At 45.9% G+C, this 21,290-nt stretch overlaps 1 protein-coding gene across 1 annotated transcript in view; it reads right to left on the bottom strand.

Moving 5' to 3' along the window:
- Positions 1-21,290, bottom strand: part of RYR3 (ryanodine receptor 3) — a 368,605-nt gene that overhangs the window by 181,628 nt on the left and 165,687 nt on the right. Inside the window, exons 27-32 of the mRNA XM_047863199.1 lie at positions 20,734-20,908; positions 12,740-12,948; positions 10,641-10,816; positions 9,250-9,286; positions 7,337-7,500; positions 4,120-4,285 (exon numbers count right to left, since the gene is read on the bottom strand). Coding sequence (XP_047719155.1) covers positions 4,120-4,285; positions 7,337-7,500; positions 9,250-9,286; positions 10,641-10,816; positions 12,740-12,948; positions 20,734-20,908 — 927 coding nt within the window. The remainder of the gene's footprint in view (positions 1-4,119; positions 4,286-7,336; positions 7,501-9,249; positions 9,287-10,640; positions 10,817-12,739; positions 12,949-20,733; positions 20,909-21,290) is intronic.

Below are 21,290 nucleotides of genomic sequence, written 5' to 3'. Positions count from 1 at the left end.
GAGAGAGAGAGGGAGAAAGACAGAATCCCAAGCAGGCTCTACTCTCAGCATGGATCAATCTCACGACTGTGAGATCATGACCTGAGTAGAAATCAAGAGTAGGATGGTCAACCGACAGAGCCACCCAGACACCCCTGATGTAGGACTATTGATGAGACTTGGAGACCATGGAAACAGAAAGGTGACTTTAATTCTATCAACTGAAGTCCTTTGCCTTTAAGTAAATTCAGACATTAGGAAATTCTTGCAACTCTCTTGCAGTTAGGGAATGTTGAGTATCCTGGACACACTCTAAGGTGGGCCCCAGGGAGCCACTCTCTCCTACAATCCCCTCCCCAGAACCTATATCTTGTTTCTAACAAATAGAATATAGCAAAAGGGTGTAGAGATTGCTACTCCCTTGATTTGGTTATGTTTTGTAAGACTGTGTTTTGGTAGACTGGAGAGAAGGTTCTCCACCTGGCGCTGGAGAAAGAAGCTACCATGGTGTAACAGAGCCTGTGAAAGTCTACATGACAGGAGATTTCAGGGGGGGTTCATGGGACTGGGAGTGCCCCTGGATGCAGCCATCAAGAAAGGGACCCTGAAACCTACAAACACAAGCACCTAAATTCTGCCAACAAGGATAGGACATGCCTTGTCGGCATTGAAGAGGCCACATGAGAAGGAATATGGACACCTCTGGGAAGGAAGGGGAGGGAAGGAGAAAAGAAAGCAAAGAAGAACGGACCTCAGAACCTTGGCCTATAACCACAATGGATCCTGATGACAACCTGAATGAGCTTAGAGTGGATTCCTCCCACAGCCTCCAGACAGAGGCAGCTCAGCCCAGCTTATGCCTTGACTTTGGCCTTGTGAGAACCTGAGCAGAGAACCCAAACTTACAGAACTGGGAAATAATAAATGTATGTGGTTTTAAGCTATTAATTATGTGGTCACTTGTTAAGAAGCAATTAAAAAACTGAAACAGTGGCTTCGCGGCCAAGTTGGTCGCTTTGATAACAAATACTTAGCAAGCACTTACTAGGTGCCAGGTCCTATGTCAAGCACGGGAACAGCAACAGGCATGACAGATGGCCTCTGTCCTCTAGGAGGTGACATTCTGGATGGGGAGCTTCCATTTTTTTTTTATTTATTTATTTTTGAGACAGAGAGAGAGACAGAGCATGAGCAGGGGAGGGGCAGAGAGAGAGAGGAGACACAGAATCCGAAGCGGGCTCCAGGCTCTGAGCTGTCAGCACAGAGCCTGACGCAGTGCTTGAACCCACAGACCGTGAGATCATGACCTGAGCCGAAGTCAGACGCTTAACCGACTGAGCCACCCAGGCGCCCCAAGGGGAGCTTCCATTCTAATGTTAGGAGCAGCGAGCCCAGATTTGAGGCTGCCGTGGAGTGCCATGGACCTTTTTTCTATTTAAGGTACCTTTTATCTCTGGCTGATCTCTTTTATTCTTGCAATAATAGACATTTTATTTCTGATCACGTGTGAAGGTCAGGGCATAGGAACTGGCCTGAATTGAAAGCTAACCCCTCTTGTAAATCTGAGTCTTGTAGCTGACTCTGTTCTCAGAGCAGTGTGGCTGGGGTGGCAATAACCGAGTATATCTTGAACATACATTTTATTTCTCATTTCTCCCATGATTACGTAAATTAAGTGCGGCAGAAAGAGATTTTCAAACTGCACAGCAGTATTTAACGGGGAGGTCTAGAAACATGGTCTGAGAGAATCCTCCTCTCATTATTTTGGTCACTGGTCCTTTCTGAATAGAAAGCCAGTATATAAATATTGCTGCCCTGTTCCTCTTGAGATAATTGAAAAATGAAAATGGCTATGGCTGCAGAATAATAATCATCCCACTGCCGGGAGACCAGATGCATGGCTGGACACGTTGGTGTCTCGCCTGGAATGAAAAAGGGGTTGGCCGGGTATGAGACACCTGAGGGCTCCTGTGCTGAGCCCTGGCACCATCCCATTCACGACACCATGCCTCTGGGCGGGACGCAGGACTGGGGCCACTGAGCAGGGAAATCAGGATTCGTACGCACGGAGCGGAGGAAGGCATCTCAGGAGGTGGGTCGGTGCCAGCACGCAGCTGGGAGAAGACAACGGACCAGCCCAACGTGACCCAGGAACTACTGGGCAAGTCAGGATAACAACAGCCACGGCGTCCTGTTGTCTGTTGTGATATTTCCTCCTGCATTATGGGCTCTTCCCAGAGGCAGGCAAGTCACTGCTGCTGCGAAGGCCATGGGCTGTTTATTTATTTATTTAGGGACAGCCGAAGCCCGGCTAGCCTTCAGAGTTATTAGATGCTTTAGATCTCTCTGCAGCTCAGGGAGGACCCTTCAGTCAAACTCATTTCAAAAGTTAATGGGAAAAAGCTAATGGATTCTGAAGGACGGCAGTAATGTATATAAGCATTTTCTCAGGGGGCTGGGGGGTGGGGAGTGGAATCATGAGAAAGTACCGGAAGAATAATACGTTACTTTCTGCCTCAAAGCCTGGTTTTGCAAAGGCCTCTTGCTGGAAAGACAGGTCCCTCCGGCTGCCCAGCCAGGCTGTCGAGAGATGTCAGTGGTTCTTACTTTTTCCCAGGAGGACAGGGAGGCACACAGACTGGCATGCATTGCAGGAGATGCAGAAGGGGAGGTGGCTGATCCCACCAAACCCAGAAAGGGTTTGGTCCATCCGTTCTTGGTCACCAAACAATTCAGACTTGGGGCTACTCCGTCTCTCCCCGCCAGATGCCATCTCTTCAAGCACAAGGCAGACAAATGGCTGCCAAGAGGCTTTCCAGCCTGGAGGCTATAACATGGGGCTGACTGGAATCTGGGGTTTTATCCATTTACACAGTAGTGGGATGCTTTTCATCTGCTGTAGTTAGCTAAGGGTCCTTAAACACTGTGCATGTCACTGTTCTGGTCAGAAACCTTCAAAAGCTCCTCAATTCCTATCAATACCTCCTGGTTTTTCCAAATGAATTTCTCACCAATAACCACAGAGGCCCATACTATGGTGGCCACTGTTCCTCAAGTGTACCTTATGCTTCCCTATCTCCATAAGGATATCTCCTGTGCCATTCTTTAAATCAAGGTTTCTCTGAAACGAATATTTCTCTGACCACTCTCAATGGAGGGAAGCTCTTCCTTCTCTGAACTCAGAGGACACTCTCTGTCCACACGTCTCTATTCTACCTTGGAGTATCAAATAGGTTTAACAGAGAAATTTAACACCTGAAGTTAGCCTTTTCCAGATACGCTTTGTACAACTCCAGACTTCTAGAAAACTACTATGCATGTTAAAGTAAAACAAAACAAGCCAAAAATGTTTTTGGTTATGTAATATGAGAAATGCCTGGTTAGACAGGTTTCTTTCTGAAGTATTTTTTCAAGTTGTCCTGCACAAATGTTCATTGCCAATGTCAGAAGCAGGATATGATATGTGGCATTTCTCAAGCTTACCTGGCCATCAAGGATGAAGATCCTGCTTAAGAGAGATAGGGCTTCTTGTTAATGACAGGTAAATCTACTTGTGTGTAACTGAGGGTTTTCCCCATAGTTCTATCAGAGCTTACAGTCAATGAAGCAGAGAAACACATTACTCATATAAATGCAGTTTTAAAAGATCCTGTAAGGAATTCATAAGGAATGAGAATAGCCTTTTTGCAAAAGGAATACACCCTGGCAAACGAGTCTGTTTTTAGGAGTCTGTATTTTGAGCACAGAAGTTTCCTAAAGCAAGGAGTATCTCTGCTCCCCTTTCAGATTTTGCATCTTACAGAGCACAGGTAACACAAGTTGCACAAGTTGCACAAGAAATGTTCATGGAATAGATGAATACCCTTTTAGAGACCATCACCAAAGAAAATCCTTCTTAGCTTCTAGAAAGATGACCAGGATATCTGATCAACCAATAAAGAACAATACTTTCCCCTATTTTCCCCTCTGTAGAAAACCAAGCCATTTAGTTCTTGTTTCTTTCCCTCGATGGCTTGTGAACCACGTGGGCTCCTCAACCCCATCTGCTGTGGTCGGGATGCTGATGGAGAAGAACGAGGAGCAGAGCCACAAGCATGCGGGCTGGGGATGCTGCTGTCTTAGCCACAGAGCCACCCTTACCTGATAGCAGGTACCCAGCTCTCTCCCATTGGCTGAGAAAGACAACATGCCCATCGCCAGATCCACGAGGCAGCCGATCTCCAGGTCCACGTTGCTCCGGCTTGATCTTTGCGAAGTGGCCACAATATCCCCACCCCAGACCATGTAGCAGTTGCTGCGTTTCACGCTGGAAACCAGAGAGAGAGGAAAAAGCACAGAATCTGGACTGGGGCAGTGTGCAATCAAGGCTCAGGAACGAAATGCCCCAGAAACCTTCCAAAGAAGCTTTCCAGTCAGCACTTTTTTTTTCTTAAACACATTCATCCAGCTTCATCCTAATTTTCTCAGACATGACCACTCAATTTAAGGATGTGGCAATCTATCAGAATACTTTGGTCCAGAGAGCACGGTGTTTTGGTAACTGTCTCCGGGCTCAACGTCAATTCACCTTTCTGAAATGGATCATGGGGATGGTAGTATTCCCAACTCAGAGATGGGAGATGGGGGCACAGGGAAGGTTACCACAATGGAAAGATTTATACAGGGATTTGGTATAAGAGGCACAAACAAAACTCTGCAGTGTCAGTGAAAAAGGCTGTAACACACTTGAAAACTCAGGCCCGCATTCCTTAGGATGGCAGACCCAGGCTTGGTTGCAAACTAGGTCACAAGTGGTCTGATGCCCAACTACGTCCTTGACCTACACAACCTGGCCCTACCCTGGAGTTCTGCTCCCTGAACTCTTCACCAACTACAAGCTTGGGTGCCTTTCTTAGCTGGCTGTCTACCTACCCCCACAGTGTAGACTCCATCATAGGCATTTATATTCAAAAGCCAATAGTAATAAACAAAGAAAGGCACTAAGGCTCCAAAGCCTGATTCCTTAATTAAGAGATTTCAAATCCTGGGTAGGCTTTGGAGAAATTAGTGGCAGAGGTGATTCTCAAGGCCGTCAACATGGCTGTGGGCAAGAGACAGGTGATTTGGTCTCCTTCTACTAAGCCCAGCCCTGATGTACATTGCCTGAGGAATCAGTTGTTTGAAGTACCATAGAGTGCTTTTTCTCAGGCTAAACCAGAGCATGACTCTCTACCTGTTGCTTTAATGCAGTCCCTTTAAACACCTAAGGTCAACCTGATTTGACCCTGGAAAGTTAAAGCTTTGATTAGAATTCTCCAAGGTTCTTTCCAGCTCTAGAAGCATATAATTTCCTCCCCCGAGACCAGAAATCCCCTTTGTCAACATACGCTCACCTCCTCTCCTACTCCCTCTCCTTTGGGGGACCAGTGGGGCCAGTTTCTCAGTGTGAATGACCCTCAGGCAGAGTCAGTGCAAACTGCCCCTTCCAAAGAGTGACAGCCACGGTGAGACTTCCATACAGGTTAAACTTCAGCCATGCTATTACTGCCGTTCAGTAATTAGAGTCCCAAGTACATTGATGCCTACTGCAGAAGTCCATTGCTAACGTATTGAAGCGGTGGGAATGTGCAGTGACATGCTTCGGTCATATTTTAAAGGGGCCAAATTTGAAATTCCTCAAAACATCGGACATTGTTCCTATATTTACTTCTTATTGTGCAAGACAAAAAACTAAGAATTACTGAGCACCAACTATCTACTGGGTCTTGTTCCAGATACTAACGAGTCACTTTTCAAAAAAAATGTTGTCACTGAGGCTCAGATAAGTGAAGTCATCTGTCTGGTGTGGCACCATCAGCAAACTCGAGTAATAAACCCAGTTGTGATGGACACGTCAGCTTTTTGTTCTTCTGGCTCAAGAGCAAAGTCTTCTGACTTCAGTCAGCTGCTTTCAAATGCTTTCCTTACCAACCCAACAAGATGTTGGATGCTGTTTGTAGCGTCTATTCTGGGTCTTGTAATGTATAAAAGACATTTGGTAATAGTAGTAATGTAATGTGTTTATTCAGTCCCTGGGTCAAGACATTGTTTTAGGCATTTTTCCAGGTATTTCCTCATTTAATCCTCCTATCACTCCATGAGACTGAAACTATTATCCTCATTTTATAGGTGAGGAAGTTGAGGCCCTGAAAGGCTAAATGGTCCAGGACATCCTGGAACTCCGTTTAAAACCCAGGCAGTTTGCTTCCAGAGTCTGTGCTCTTAACCACCTACCCACAATGGTCCTGCATGATACAGTGATTATAAGTGACCTTTCTGGTCACCAGTGTTTGATGACCCGGTAGCACCTAAAGAACACTGCCTGCAAAATGTTCCTGACTTGGTAAGGATAAAGGTCAGCTTGCAAAACAACCTATTATATCTATAAACATGTCTGTTTGGCAAAGACTCTATTAAGTCTCACTTGGGTGGACGTAAGGCATGGTCTCCTGGGTCACCTCTGGGGCACCGCTGGCTGGAGATTCTTTCTCTGGTGGCAATCAACCCTCAACCCTCCTCTCCCCCCTCAATGGACCAGGGGGAAGGCCTGAGTGTACCTAAAACCTGCTTTCCCAAAAGATCTCTACGTAATTGTTCGTGAACTTGCTGTATCTCTTTTATGTTCTTTATGCTTTCAGACACTTCACATTCTTAGGATGAGGAGTTCTGAGTCTGTCAGTTGCTATGTGATGTGGTGCATCTTTGTATTTCTTCTGAATTGACTTCTTTCAAGTACCCAGGGATTTTTCTCTGTCTTGTTCTGATGTTGCCGAAATTGGGGCTTGCCCAGAACGCACAGAAGAGAAGCGTTTGAGAGGGGGCACAGACTCCAGCTGTCCATTTGTATCTCCTACCCCTGGGTCATTTTTTTTTTAAGTTTATTCATTTATTTTGAGGGAATGAGAGAAAGCAGGCAGGCGAGCATGTGCGAGTGAGGGAAGGGCAGAGAGAGAGAGAAGAGAGAGGGGAGGGAGAGAATCCCAAGCAGGCTTTGCACTGCCAGCGCAGATCCCAACACGGGGCTTGAACTCACCAACTATGAAATCGTGACCCGAGCCAGAATCAAGAGTCAGACGCTTAACCTACTGAGCCATGCAGGTGCCTCCATGGGTCATGTTTGATACCGTGATGGAATTATCCTCCATTTTCACTAATACACTTCTGCCATAGTACTGCCTATTTAGTGAAGGATTTTAAGCCTGTGCTTCACTTTTCCTTTTTCATAGATACTGGGATGTTTCTTTCTTTTGGGGTGTTGAGTGGAAGGGAAAAGAAGACAGCTGCAGGGAGAGAGTGAGGAGCCTGGTGGCTAACCCTGCCCGCTTGGGAGCCCCCTTACCTTTCGTGGACCCGGCCTCTTTCATCCCCTAGAGTAACAGTCACCGTGCAGTTTTTACTCAGGTCAAACTTCTCGCTGTACAAGTGATAGTCCGGAGTCACCCATCCGACCCAGACGCAGGAGGGGTCCTGTCCAGCGAAGATGCGGATTGCATAGTAGCACTGCTGGGGAGAGACCACAGAGGGGAGTGAGTGGTCCCTGGTGGGGGGCCAGACATGACAGAACAAATGCAGGAGCCCACGTGGCCCTCTTTCCTTAAAAGGCACACACCGCTCTAGACCTGGACTGCCCTACACTCCAGACTTAGGACAGGCTGACTGGAGAATCTGCCTTCCCTATTTTTCCCTTTTGTGTGTGCTTTAGCATGGAGACAATCGAGCATTTAACCTACCACTTTCTGCCCAGAAGCTGCTGCTGCTGAAATCAGGGGCAGCCGTTCAGAATGGCCAGCACAGAACCCTCACCCTCTCCTGGGCACTGCCCTTGCCCTCAGGAGAGAATAGTTGACAACTTCTGCTACCCTTTCCACTTCCACAGGGACGTCCAAAGTATTTTTTGTGGTTGTTTTGAATGTCTTAAAAAAGATGCTGTAAAAGCAGCAGCTCACATGGTGGCCCAAGGCGCCCTGTGTGGCCATCAGGCTCAATGACAGGCAGTATTGAGAATTACAGCAGTTACTGGCTGGCATCGCTATCTGTAACACTAAGCTATGACACTAGCTAAACCACGAGGTAAGTGACTGCTTCATCACGTGCCTTGTGAAATTGAGCACATTTATTCTTAATGAAGTTACTTTTATTTGGAGCCTGTTGTATTTTTTTTTTTTTTTTTTTTTTTTTTTGATTAGGAGACAAAAGGGCCAGCCGGTCAAATGAGGGCTTGAATCTCACTGCTAGCAGCTATTAACTGTGTGCCTTGGGCAAGCCATTTGTCCTCTATGTGTTTCAGAGTGCATAATATGGTCCCTCTTGTGGGGATGCCGTGGGAATTAAGCGGGAAGGTGATTCAATGCACACAGCGTAGTACCCTGCACTTCCTGTGACTTCCTGATGATAGTTAACCTACAAGCTTGTGGTTGCAGGATAAGTTTATAGAAGGGATGCCATGGGGGTGCCTGGGTGGCTTAGTCGGCTAAGCATCCGACTTTGGCTCAGGTCACGATCTCGCAGTTTGTGAGTTTGAGCCCCATGTTGGGATCTGTGCTGACAGCTCAGAGCTTGGAGCCTGCTTCACGTTCTGTATCTCCCTCTCTCTGCCTCTCCCCCACTCACATTCTGTCTCTCTCTCCCCCCAAAATAAACAAACATTAAAAAAAAGTTTTTAGAAGAGGTGACACGCATTTCTTGCAAAGAAACGTTTTTTGTCAGGTGCTAAAGAAGGATGAGAGAAAGAAAGAAATTAGCAAGTGTTGCTTTCTGACTACTGTCTAGCTATATAGAAATGAGACCAACATCAGTTTCCATCATCTGGACCATTCCCTGCTCATACTTCTCACTTGATTGCTTTCAACATTATTGCTGGCACTGCTCAGAGACATGGGAGAGTTGATTCACAGAAGTTTACACACAAGAGCAAACAAGAGGATTAAATTAAGGACCCCCCCCCCCGCCCCCACCATATTCATTTCAATCAGAAAGGCAGTACTGGTCCCTGGTGGCAACTGGGCACAAGTACACCATGATGCCCAATTAGAGCTCCAGGTGGAGCTTCTCCTTTGTACTAAACAACTGTCTTTCTTTTCCCCATTTGAGAAATGTTGGAGTTGTGTTCTGGAAGTATCAAGATAGATATTAAAAGGCACAGTAATTGGCAATTAAGGAGGATCTCTAGACAGATCTTTGCTGTAAGGGGCATATTCCCAGGCACAACAAAGAATCGAATCATGAAAACCATAATTGAGCACATTTACTTACTGTTGTTGTATGAGAGAGTATTTCTTGCATCTGTTTCCTGGGGTGGGGGCAGGGGGAGGAGATAATCCATGTTTTAGTTATTCCGCTGTACAGAGAATTCCACAATTCGGACAGGCAATTAATCTACCTTTAATGATGAAGGCAAGGTTAGAAAACTATTTTCTATACACAAGTGATCCCAACTGGTCTTGGGACTTGTGCATTTGTAATCTGCTACCACAAGCCAGGACTGTGACTTGTTACTCTTGTCTCTCAGCCCAGATGGTAAGTGAGAGCTAGGGAGCGGTTGAAGAGAATGAAATAACATAGGCAGGGATACCTCTCAATACCTTGTCCTGTTCTTTCAAGCAGCTGTACTTGTTTAAAGCTGGGTAGATACTGAAACCCTAGAGGCAACCCAGACAAGACAGCTCTAGACAGGCAGACATACATCGATGATTAGAAACAGACATTAAAGGAAAGAAATACAGCAAGGAACATATATATTCCTTATCAGGAGGGAAGAAGTCTTAATACTCCTAAGTCACATAGCTGCTGGGCTGGACACTGGCCACAGTTACACAAAGACGGTAGTATTTGCCTTGAGAAGCTTTTAATTTCACAAAGGCAACAATTGCACCCTCTTATGCACCTTCTATTCCAAAAACATAGGATTTGTAGGCTGCAAGGAGGCTAAGGACCCAGAGGGCTCAGCAAGAGTGCAAACTTTTCCCCTAGATGTGACCCTGTTTAGCTTGACTGGTCCTCTAATTATGCACTGCACACACACATGCATATGTATACACATGTGTGTACACACACATTCTTGTGACTTTATCTGACTGAAAGTGGAGAGAACCTTACCCACGAGTTCCATTTGTACCCAGGTGAGATGGGGGACACCTGAGAGGCTCAGCTGGTTAAGTGGCCAACTCTTGATCTCAGCTCAGGTTATGATTCCATGGCTGTGAGATCGAGCCTCACATTGGGCTCCACACTGACCATGGAGCCTGCTTGGAATTCTTTTTCCCTCTCTCTTTGCTCTCTCTCCTGCCCCTGCTCTCTCTCTCTCACTCTCTTGTAAAAATAAATAAGTAAACATTAAAAAAAAAAAAGAGGGCACCTGGGTGGCTCAGTCGGTTAAGTACCCAATTTTGGCTCAGGTCGTGATCTCATGGTTCGTGAGTTTGAGTCCCGTATAGGGCTCTGTGCTGACAGCTCAGAACCTGGAGCCTGCTTTGGATTCTGTGTCTCCCTCTCTCTCTGCCCCTCCCCTGTTCATGCCCTGTCTCTGTCTCCTTCAAAAATAAACATTAAAAAAAAAAAAAGAAAGAGAAGAAACAGAAAAATGGAAAGTCAACTTTACAGCACACACGATGAGCACCTGTGAGAGTGGGAGGCCTCGCCCTCACCTTTTCTGGAATGCATCACTGTCCAAGCAGGGGCTGTGGCTGAAGGAGGAGTGGCATTCGACGGGCATGCTCAGGCGTAGGTAGATCATGTTGGCATTGCTATTCTGTGTGCCGAATGTCTTGTGGGTCACCTTGAGGCATGGAGGGCTGTCCATAGTGCCATCTATCCTCACAACCTGGAAACACCATGGGTCCTTACCTGACACACCTGATGGCCCGACCTTGACCTTGTCCCTCCTTCCTTCATTGATATTTCATATGTCATGGCTTTCTGTGAACTATAAAAGTTGTCACCAGTGATAACCAAACCTTATTCTCACTGTTCCTTGGATCCTGCTCCATACAAAATAACAGATCTGCCTCTGGCTAGAGAAATTAAAGATTTAAAAACACGCTCATTGGGTTTTCTGCAAGATCAAGGGTGGCAAACAGGTATAACAGAGGTGGTGGAATCTGAATGATGCAGCATGGCATCTGCTGGGGATGACCTTTCAAGTCAGGGGGTAAGTAGCTCAAGAAGAAGATGCTTCCAAAGATTTCCTTTGTCAGTGGGCAAGTGGCTATTTAAGGAAAAAGCAGAAATCCCAAAGCTTGACAAGACACATCACAGCTCCCTTGGAGGGGTTGTCTCCCACCCTGTGCATTTCTCAGCCCTGCCCCAATCACAGCCTAAGGGTTGAAATGCCTGTAAATACTGGGGAAATTCTGAGGGTGCCTGGATGGCTGAGTCGGTTAAGCATCTGACTTCAGCCTAGGTCATGATCTTGCAATTTCTGAGTTTGAGCCCCACGTCGGGCTCTGTGCTGACAGCTTGGAGCCTGGAGCCTGCTTCAGATTCTGTGTCTCCCTCTCTCTCTGCTCTTTCCCTGCTCATGCTCTGTCTCTCAAAAATAAAGAAATGTTAAAAACATTTTTTAAGTGACAATAATAATTAAAAAAATACTGGGGAAATTCCCAGCGCTGGGGCACAGCATCTCAAGGGGTGGGGTTGGAGGAGGAATGATCAAAACTGGGTTTTTAAAAATGTGTGATAGGGGAGGGTGCAGAGGAAATAAACTAAGAAATAAGAAAAATAACAACAACAACAATAATAATAATAAATAATAATAATAATAATAATAATAATAATAATAATATTTTTCTTATGGTCTAAGCATTCTAGAGAATAGTTCCTATCCTGGGGTGAGTGTGCTTACATATTTTTGTGTGGTTTGTAGATGGTTCTAATAGGGTCTCTAGACTCCATCCGTTTGTCAAACAGGTTCATTAGTTCCAAAAGTTTATGAGCCAGCTTTCTAAGGTGCTGATCATCAGGTAAGAATCAGAGAAATCAAAGTCTCTGCTATTTAAGACTATGGGGACAAGTAGAGGACTAAGTGTTGGTGCCTGTTGGGTTTGTATTGGAAAGTCAGTTAGGAGAACTTACCGCCAGGTGAAAGCAAGCCACTGCATCTTGCCTCAATGGAGCTGATTTATCTGACTTTGCATCAGCCCCCTCACCCATCTCCTCACCCCCCATGAAAAAACCACTGTGGGCACAGGCAAACAGAGCCACGTAGACGTTCAACCAGCACCTTCATCAGGCTCCTTACAATCTCTGGCTCTTCCCTACTCCCTCCTACAAGATGGGGGCACCGTAATCAACTACTACATGTCGGTCTGAAATGCTGGAAGCAGTTCTGCAGAAACTATCCGGGTCTAAAAGACATTACATTAGGAGCAAGAATTCTGTCTAGGACATATCATCTCAAGTGTCAGTAACAAACGCTCTCAGGAAAACAACAATTAAGGTCTTTGGATACTGTATGGGTATTGCCACAGCAATGCAGGAACATCTGGAGGATACACAGTAGCCCAAAGGCTTGGGGACTGATCTGCAAGGATGGATGTGTGAGGTGGGCGCCATTTGTAAGGTGCCACTGAGCTGCCCCGGTGAAGGTGGCCACGATTACAGCCCCGAGCGCCAGCCGAGGAGGTGGCTGGGAGGCCGCCAGGGCATGGACTTAGGTAAGCAGCTGCCTGTTGACACAAGCATTAGCAGGAGCTTAGGGCCTTGGCCCACCTGCCCTGCTGGGGCCAGCCACAATGTGTAACATTACCTCTATGTGCGGATGATCCTTTGGCACGTTGACAAATGTCGGGAGGCGCTTGCTGAACCACATCGCCACGTCTCGGTTCATGTTGACAGCAAAAGGCTCAAAGCCCTCTTGGAGGCCGCACATGGTATAAAACTTGAAGGTACTGGCATCCATCCCAAGATTCATGCGGCCGATCTGAGACAGTCCCAGAGAGCAGATGGGCACGAAGCCTGCAGAATGGTGGGGGAGAGCCTGCTTCAGCCCATGGGACCAGCCCGGGAGCTGTGAGGGAGTCAGACCCTGGCTTCTTCAACAGCTCTGAGTCCCAGTAGGAAACAAGGGACACCATCCTTGGTCTTTCTTCCTGGCACACAGACTCCAACAACAGGAGGTCACACGGAGTCTGTGGCTGCTGCTGGTGTATGGGGAAGATACTTGAATTTGGTTCAAAATTATTTGGGTGGGGGGAACCATCATTCAGCCTAAATTATTCTTTTCTTTTTAAACTTTTTTTTTTTAATATTTATTATTTGAGAGAAAGAGAGACAGAGTCAGAGAGCAAGCAGAGGAGGGGCAGAAAGAGAGGAAAACAGAATTGGAAGCAGGCTCCAGGCTCTGAGCTTCTAGCAAAGAGCCAGACACAGGGCTGGAACCCACAGACCACGAAATCATGACCTGAGCTGAAGTCGGCTGCTTAACCGACTGAGCCACACAGCCGCCCCGGCCTAGATTATTCTTAAGGTGTTAATAAATATCAGCTGGAAAAGTAAAACCAGTAAGAGGATAAATAAAATTCTTTACCTATGCTTTAGTTAAAAGTGAGATTAGGCCATGGGAAATTTTAAACACTGCCCCAAACGAAACAACACGAGAAGCCTCAAGAAGGACTTAGTACCCAGGGGTGCCTGGGTGGCTCTGTTTGTCGAGCGTCTGACTTGGGCTCAGGTCACAAGCTCGCAGTTCATGGGTTCGAGCCCTGCATTGGGCTCTGCTCAGAGCCTGGAGCCTGCTTCAGATGCTGTGTCTCCCTCTCTCTCTGCCCCTCCCTGCTCATACGCTGTCTCTCTCTTTCTCTCAAAAAAATAAAAACATTAAAAAAAAATTTTTGTTAAAGGACTTGGTGCAAATAGCCTAACATCTCAGTGCCTTCCAGTGAAATGAGGAGTCTAACAGTTCTTCCCATTTTGAGTCTGAGAAGTTTTACATGCTAACAAGGACTCTATTTACAAACTGCCATACCCCCAGCCTGCTGTTGTGGCCCCCACCCGAGCAGGAGGTGACACTTCCAGCAGGAGCCATGGGAAGTTCCTTCCTCCCCTCCTATGGCTACGGTCTCTTTCCAAGCTCACTCCTGCATCCCATCATGTTAAAAAACTGCCATGCAGAATATTCCAAAGCAGAGGTTCAAACTGTTTGCTGTTCTTGTTTGTGGGCTATTTATAAATCATAATTGTGGACCAACAAATCAGCAGGGCTGGGAAAGCACTAATTATCCCTAGAGCACTCGGCAAGGGAGGAAGGGCTCTGAGGCCGGTGGCTAACACAGGGACTGGAGCCCCCACAAAGAAAACTGATGTCACTCCTAAGACAGGAGTGTTTATTTCAGGGGAAATTTAAAGGCCAACTTTGGGAGAATTTACATTCCACAATAAGAGGTTTTGTCCATAGACATCAAGGACAAAATTCACTCCTAGAGTCCATGCTTATGTATCATTACCTAAGTCACAAAGTGTGTATGTAGACGAGCCACATACGTGAAAAGTGAATCCTGCACAAGCTAAGAAACTACGAACTCATTTAGGACACTATTTGATACCATTTAATATCATTTCAAATAAAAGAGCTTTAACACAATGTTAGCAGAATAAGGGTGATGTTTATACAGAGAGCCTCTGCTCCAACACACGGAGGACTGAGACTACACCAGTGGCCTGGCCCCTAGGAAGGTAAGATGTGCTGGTCAGATAACACCCACTCATGCAACCTCCAGAACAGGTTCTATGCTTCTGGCATTTTTGCGACAGGAAACCATCTCCTTTCTGCAGACGGGGATGTTTATAATTAAGGAACCCTCGGAAATCTGATTCCAGTGTGGAATGAGAATTGCTTATTAGCAACATTTCTTGGGTCCCCACTGAGACAGAGGGCTCTGGTTTGCACTATGAGAAGATGTAAAGGAAGGAAACTATCCCGATCCCAAGGTGCGTATACAAACAGGACAAAACTGGACTAGAGAGCAGTGAATGTTCTGCTGTAAAACACCGCTGCTCCCATGACCGCACTTTGGTTTCTGCTAAAGCGGGTAACGTAACCCAAAAAACCATCACTATAGCGGTCTTGGAGCCATGATCATGAAGCAGCACAGCCCTGAGGTAAGCAGAGAAAGGGCATCTCAAGAAAACCTGTCTTCTCTACTGACTTGAGTGGTGGAACATACGAGCAGTAGTCACACAAGCCTAAGTGGGAAGAAGCGGGGCTGAGTACTTCGGAACAACTCAAGCCACAGGAGTAACTTCCTAGTCACAGACCCACTGGCAATGGGAGATACATGCAGAAGGAAAACAGGTAATGTTTGCATGAGGCCTTTTTTTCTGTGGGGCTTGGGCTTCTCCCCATTCCTAAGCTACCAGCAAAGCAGAGAGCACTTTACTGAGGACAGAACTGGAGACTTGAGGAGCTAATGGACATGACCAAGGTCATGAGAAGGGCAAGTGACAAAATGGGACAAGATCCCACACACTCTGACTCATAGGTCAGCTGCCAGTCAGTGTGCAAGACAAGGGGGGGAATGTTCCAAGGGATGAGTGCCCCAGCTTTAAATAGCAGCCATATCCCAGGGCAGAGTCCCATCCCTCCAGGGCAACAGCCCTCTACACAGGGGACAGATGAACAGAACAGAGAAGGCATAGCCACAGTGGTCATGGATGTGACAGCAGTGGGGGAAAGACTGTTGGGCACCTTCATGGGACCAAGTGGGTATAGCCATGACAGCTCTGCAAAACAGCAGAAAAGAAGCTAAGTCCAAGGTTTGGGTCAGAAAACAGAAAACCGAGAAAGGACCTAGAGCAAAGATAAATCCTCGTAAGGTGCCAGCACTTTCTCCAGGGGAAGAATACTTGATATATTCAGCTGATAACTGAACCCAGCGAATCAGTTCCCTCCACCTGGCTGAGAGGCTCTAGTTGATGATCTTTCCATTCCTGAAAAGTCCTTTTCATGAGGCATTAAAATGTCATGTAACTTTCTAATTCTGCCTGGTAGATAAGGGGGGGACGATGATAAACCACAACAGCTAATGTTTATCAAATACTTTCTAGGTGTTGGGCATTGGGCTTAGTGCTCTGCTGATTCGGCTCACTGTTATGCCCATTTTGCAGAACAGGAAACCGAGGCTTAGCAAACTGGGTAACTTGCTCAAGGTCTGTCACCTGGTAAGCATGCAGAGCCAGCATGTGAAAAAAGCTGCCAGAGAAGCGGTCCAGAGCAAGTAATTGGGACTGAGGCCAGGATGCCTGGCTTTCTAATTCTTATCTATAGTAACTTGCTTTGTGACTTTTTCTTTACTTTTCCTAAGTGTTAAGTAGTTGAGCAGTTTGCCTCTAGATAAAGCAACTGCAGACCCACAACCACCAACCACTGTAGGCTCCTTACACGAAAAGGGCTACCTCTGAAGAGGCCACATGGCTTCCTGGAGTAAATCTGGATAACAAGTTCCATTTGGTAAGGCCACATGGTGTTCGAGTGAGCAATGACTCTCACAAACAAGGGTTTGTACTTGCACACAACTCGGTTAACCCCTTGCTTCAAATGAGACTGGAGAAGTAAGTGGACAGAAAAATAAAGGGGAAAAGAAATGCCCCTCCACATATGCAGCATCATAGATGCAATGTGGTAACGTTTTTGAAAAGGTCGGAGGAGAAGACTTGCACATGGCCTTATCTTGAACCAGGATATGCATGGAGTTCTTGTTCCAGGAGAGAAATGCCAGAACACAGACATTTACATCCTGCCGAGGACTCCAGGTTCCAGTAAGTTTTGTATCACGAGGCCTCCTGACTAGTTCTGTGATTAAAAAGAGGGAGAGCCAGGGGGGCATGTTTCAATTATTCAGGACCTTGGAAAGAAACTGGTTCCCTAGAAAATCTAAACCATGGCCCCGGTGTCAATCCATTTTAAAGCTGTGGAAAGACACGAGAGCAGCTCACTAACAGTAAAGGAAAAACGAGATCGTGGAAAGAGCTGGTTAGATGAGTGCCCAGGCCCCTCCTGGGTGTTTCTGAGAGTCTCAACACAGTAGCATGTGTTTTACCCATTCGTTTTCATTTCTTGCTAAGCCTCCTGAAGATGGAGTCCAAGGACAGCTCGGAGGTAGTCACAAGACTTGCAGCAAATGCTGCATGTTCTCTGCTCCAACCACTTTCAGAACCATAGCACCCATCTGGAGAGAGAATGGCAGGGGCCCCTTGGCACCAATGTGGCTTGCATGTGGATGGCAGTGACGCCTCCTGCAGGTAGGTTTCATCAGCCACCTACGGAAAGAGCTGCCAGCAGAGCTGGGGGATCTGTTAAATCCTGACGGGCCAATGGCAGGAACAGCCTGGGAGGCTGTCCCTGCAGACACCGAAGCTCTAATGGAGCAGTTTGTCCCTCAGGGGAGTGCCTGGCAGAGAGGCAGCACAGGGGACCGGCAGTAAAGCCTCATTCAGACGCCACATTCTGAGGTCTAACAGGACGTTCAGAATTGTATTTTCTTCTCCTCTAAATGGAATAAAAGAGAACACTGATCGCAAAGGTTTCACCAGGGAAGCTTCTGAGCTTTCAGATGCTATTAGGTGACAATGCTGAAAGCTGTAATGGTCCAAGGCAGGGATCAGAGTAGGGAACAATGATGAGGACAATTCTAATGAGGCAGATAAGAGTATATCAACTCTTAGGATGCAGAAGAGGACAGAGGTAACAATTTATAAATAAGCCAGAGGAAAACAGCCATGAATTAGAATGCTTGTCCCCACTCTTTCGCCAAAGGACTGGAAACTTCCCACCAGCACAACTCTCACTTCGGGAAAGGCCTAAATCAAGGCTGGGATGCTGGTGACCAGAATAGAAGCATATAGGGGATTTTGCTTTATGGAGGGATACTGTGTACAAAATGCTTTGTTTTCAACAGATGCTTTTCCTAACAGCTCCAGGCAAGAATCGCTGCCTATTTCCCCCTTATGCAGAGAGCAGAGAGATGCTATAAGGGCTATTCTAGGCCTCTGGACTATTATTATCAAAGAATGGCATGGCGACTTCCTTTCAACTGTCCTTCTTCAGACTCCTGAGCCATCACAGAAGTGAAAGAGCCTTCCAATTAACCTTGTCTCTGTGTTATTAAAGTGCAATACAATACAGCATAATATGTGAATATGTACAATTCTATTATAAAATAGCTCGCTAATAATAGACTTTGTTATTCTGAAGGTCAGATCATGTCCCTGTACACAAAGGGTCCAGGAGGCATTTTTTTCAATACAACACAGATGATCTCTAAAAGCAAAGTTACCCTCAAACATCCCTCTTCTTTCCAGTATTCCTCTGCTGAAAGCCTCCAATAGCTCCTATGCCCCAGAGAGTGAAGTCCAAGGGTGCGTGGCCCAGATTAGACAGCACAAATTTCTTTGGAATTTGGAATGTAAATACCAAGTCTTGGTATTTGAGACTGTCCTCTGTACCTTCTCTATCTTTCCAGTTTCATCTTTTATAAATTCCATACACAAATCTTCCAAACTTTCCCACCCTTTCCTGAAGTTTCCTGATCCCACACTATTCCTCACACTACTCATACACTATTATTATTACTGCAGTTATATTCCCAGAGGGGAACACCCTGGCTCCTTTGAGGTGGGCATCTGTCATATTCTTTATTTAACATCCAGTTTTAATACTGCATTTATGGAATTGCCATCTGTATTAGTCGTTTGCCATTTCTAACCTACTGCCTTGAATTATTATCTTTTCAGAGTTATGTGTTATTTATTGTTACAACTAGAAAATGAGCCCCTTAACACTGCTATGGCTTGCATTTTTATATATTTTGGACCACTGGTTTTCATGCTTTAATTTGTATGCAAACCACTGGGGTCTGTTGCCACCAGTTTCTGGTCCACTAGGCCTGGTATGGGGCTTGAGATCCTGCATATCTAACAAGTGGGCCACACTTTGAGTGGCGAGGCTTTGAACTTCACGTCTAACTGCACAACACACAAGATTCTTATCCCTTCCTTATGTGGAGCCAAAGCCTCATAGGTAAGTAAACTCCCCTAGTTCATACACAGTAGAGCCAGGACAAGTTTCCTCATCCTTGGACTCTGTCTACCTTAGGGAGCTACTTTCCTAGGGGATGAGTCTCAATCTCCTAGTTCTTCCTTTTCCTCCTGGCCTCAAGAAGAGAGCACTGCATGTAGTGGGTACCAGGCAGGTATCTGTTTTCTAAGAACCATGTCAGAAGGCAGATCTTCTACGCTGCCCTCAGGTCCACGTCCCCATTTCCTCTGCTTTGCCTCTGAACCAGCACAGAAACATTTCTTTCTGCTGGTGACCTCTTTCCCAAATGTCTCCAAAACCACGAATCTTTAAGGCCTTGATTTTAAATCTTTTTGGCAGGCATTAAAATGTGACCCCACCTGGCTTTAGTCATCCTGTCTTTCTAGGAAAATACACTCAATTGCAAGCTTTCTGTTTCCCTAAATACGTGGCTCTTAGAAAAATCTTTGAAGTCCTCTTAGAGTACAGTTATGTACAGAAAAGAGGTGTCCATAAAAAATCATGAAAGTGACTTATAGAAACTCTGTTAGTAGAGAATTGTTTAAAAAAAACTCTTAGTAGAGATTGTTAAAAACTCTGCAAGTAGAGAATATTTATTTATTATATATATACAGTGACACATATTTCTGCTGCTCTCACCTATGTAGTTCTCTTCTTTTTAGCTTTCTTGGTGAAAAAGGTTTCTTTTTGTATAGTGTTGGAAATTTAGAGCCAGCCGGAGCCCTCATCATTTAGAGAGAGGGAGATGAAGTTTAAGTCCACCCAAGATGTCGTAAGTGGAGAGCAGCAGAGACGAGAGGAGAGTGGCCTCCCACCTTCTCGACTACTCCACCTCATCCCCATCTGTCATGAAGATGGCAGTGACACAGCGCCAAGCATAGGGATGTACGTACAGCGGGCACTAAGTCACTGCTGTAGAATTTTATATCCAGGAAGGATGTTGGAACTTCTTACCGTCTGTTTGTCTGGTATAGACGAAGACAGCGAAGCCCAGAGACGTCAAGCCGAGACTCTCTGGGAGCCACAGCTTGTTAGGAGCGAGTCAGCTGACTCAGAGTCCAGTGCTCCTTCTCCTATAAGCAGCCAACGTTTGCATATAACGTAGTGAAACAGACAGGAAGTAAGTGCCAATTGATCCTTTATGTAGCTGGAAGCGCCGTTCTGACTGACGTCTATTCAGGGCCTTTAATAAGTACAACTGTGCTTGGGTTTCAGAGCATGTTTGAATTTCAAAATAAATTATATTTCATTCAAGGGAACAGCTACGCCCAACTTTTGTGTTTCAATGGTTCTCATCAAAGCATCAAGTTCAATTGCACAAACATGCAGACTGACATTTCAAATCAGAATGAAAGGACAATTCTTTAATTCACTGTGTTTTCTATTCTGCCAGGGACATGAGTCCACACGCAATTAGCATTTCATTTGTAACGCTGGGAAACTTTAACATGCCATGCCGCAGGACAGGGAATCACAGGAGAGCTTCTTAATTTATCTGGAAGTTCAGAACTGATATTTATACCAACTATTGCCATGCTCTTGACTCTTCAAAAATGACAGTAAATGGGTTAGTCTTCACCACCAGGGTTTTAAATATGTAAAGAATGGCCCACCCTAAATAAGGAGGCAGATGAGCTCACCCAGCTCTCCCTGGATTTTCCCTGAACTCATGGAGCTGGAACGGGGAGGGGGGTAGATGGTAGACTTACCATTCTCAATCTCATAATCAGCGAAGGCAAGTTCAGAGCCTTTGTTGGTAATCAGCAGCTCCCCATTCAGTGTGAAGATCATTGAAGCATCATCAAGGTTAATCATACATCCAACCACATCTCCTGGCTGCCACGTACGTCCAAAATACCCACTGCCTTGATGCCAACGCTGGCCCTAGGAAATAAGACTCCAGAGCTTAGAGAACTGGAGGTCCTAAAAGCCCCATGCAGCTAAAGAAATGCCTCCATGAGCAATTTCTCCTAACTGGTACCTGGTCTCTACAAAGTACTCACCTCTCTACCAGGGACAACTCACAAGGAGGAATGATCTGTCTTACAAATAAATGAAACTGAGTTACATAGGCTCATCAGAAAAGGTAGCCAGAGTCTCCCAACACCCAATCAGCTATGACAGCAAACAGAACTCTCTCGAGGACAAAGTGGTAAGATTTCCTCACATACTAGCTGCGGTGTGTTCTGGGAACCTCCTTCAGAATGGAGGCAATGGGCTCAAGTTCAAGGGCAGGTATGGAAGTTACAGAAAGGACTTGGGCATA

Source organism: Prionailurus viverrinus, chromosome B3 (genome assembly GCF_022837055.1).
Source record: "Prionailurus viverrinus isolate Anna chromosome B3, UM_Priviv_1.0, whole genome shotgun sequence".
NCBI classification, from domain to species: Eukaryota; Metazoa; Chordata; class Mammalia; order Carnivora; family Felidae; genus Prionailurus; species Prionailurus viverrinus.
Note: the sequence above shows the minus strand (reverse complement) of the source record. Positions and strands in the feature narration are given on the sequence as shown.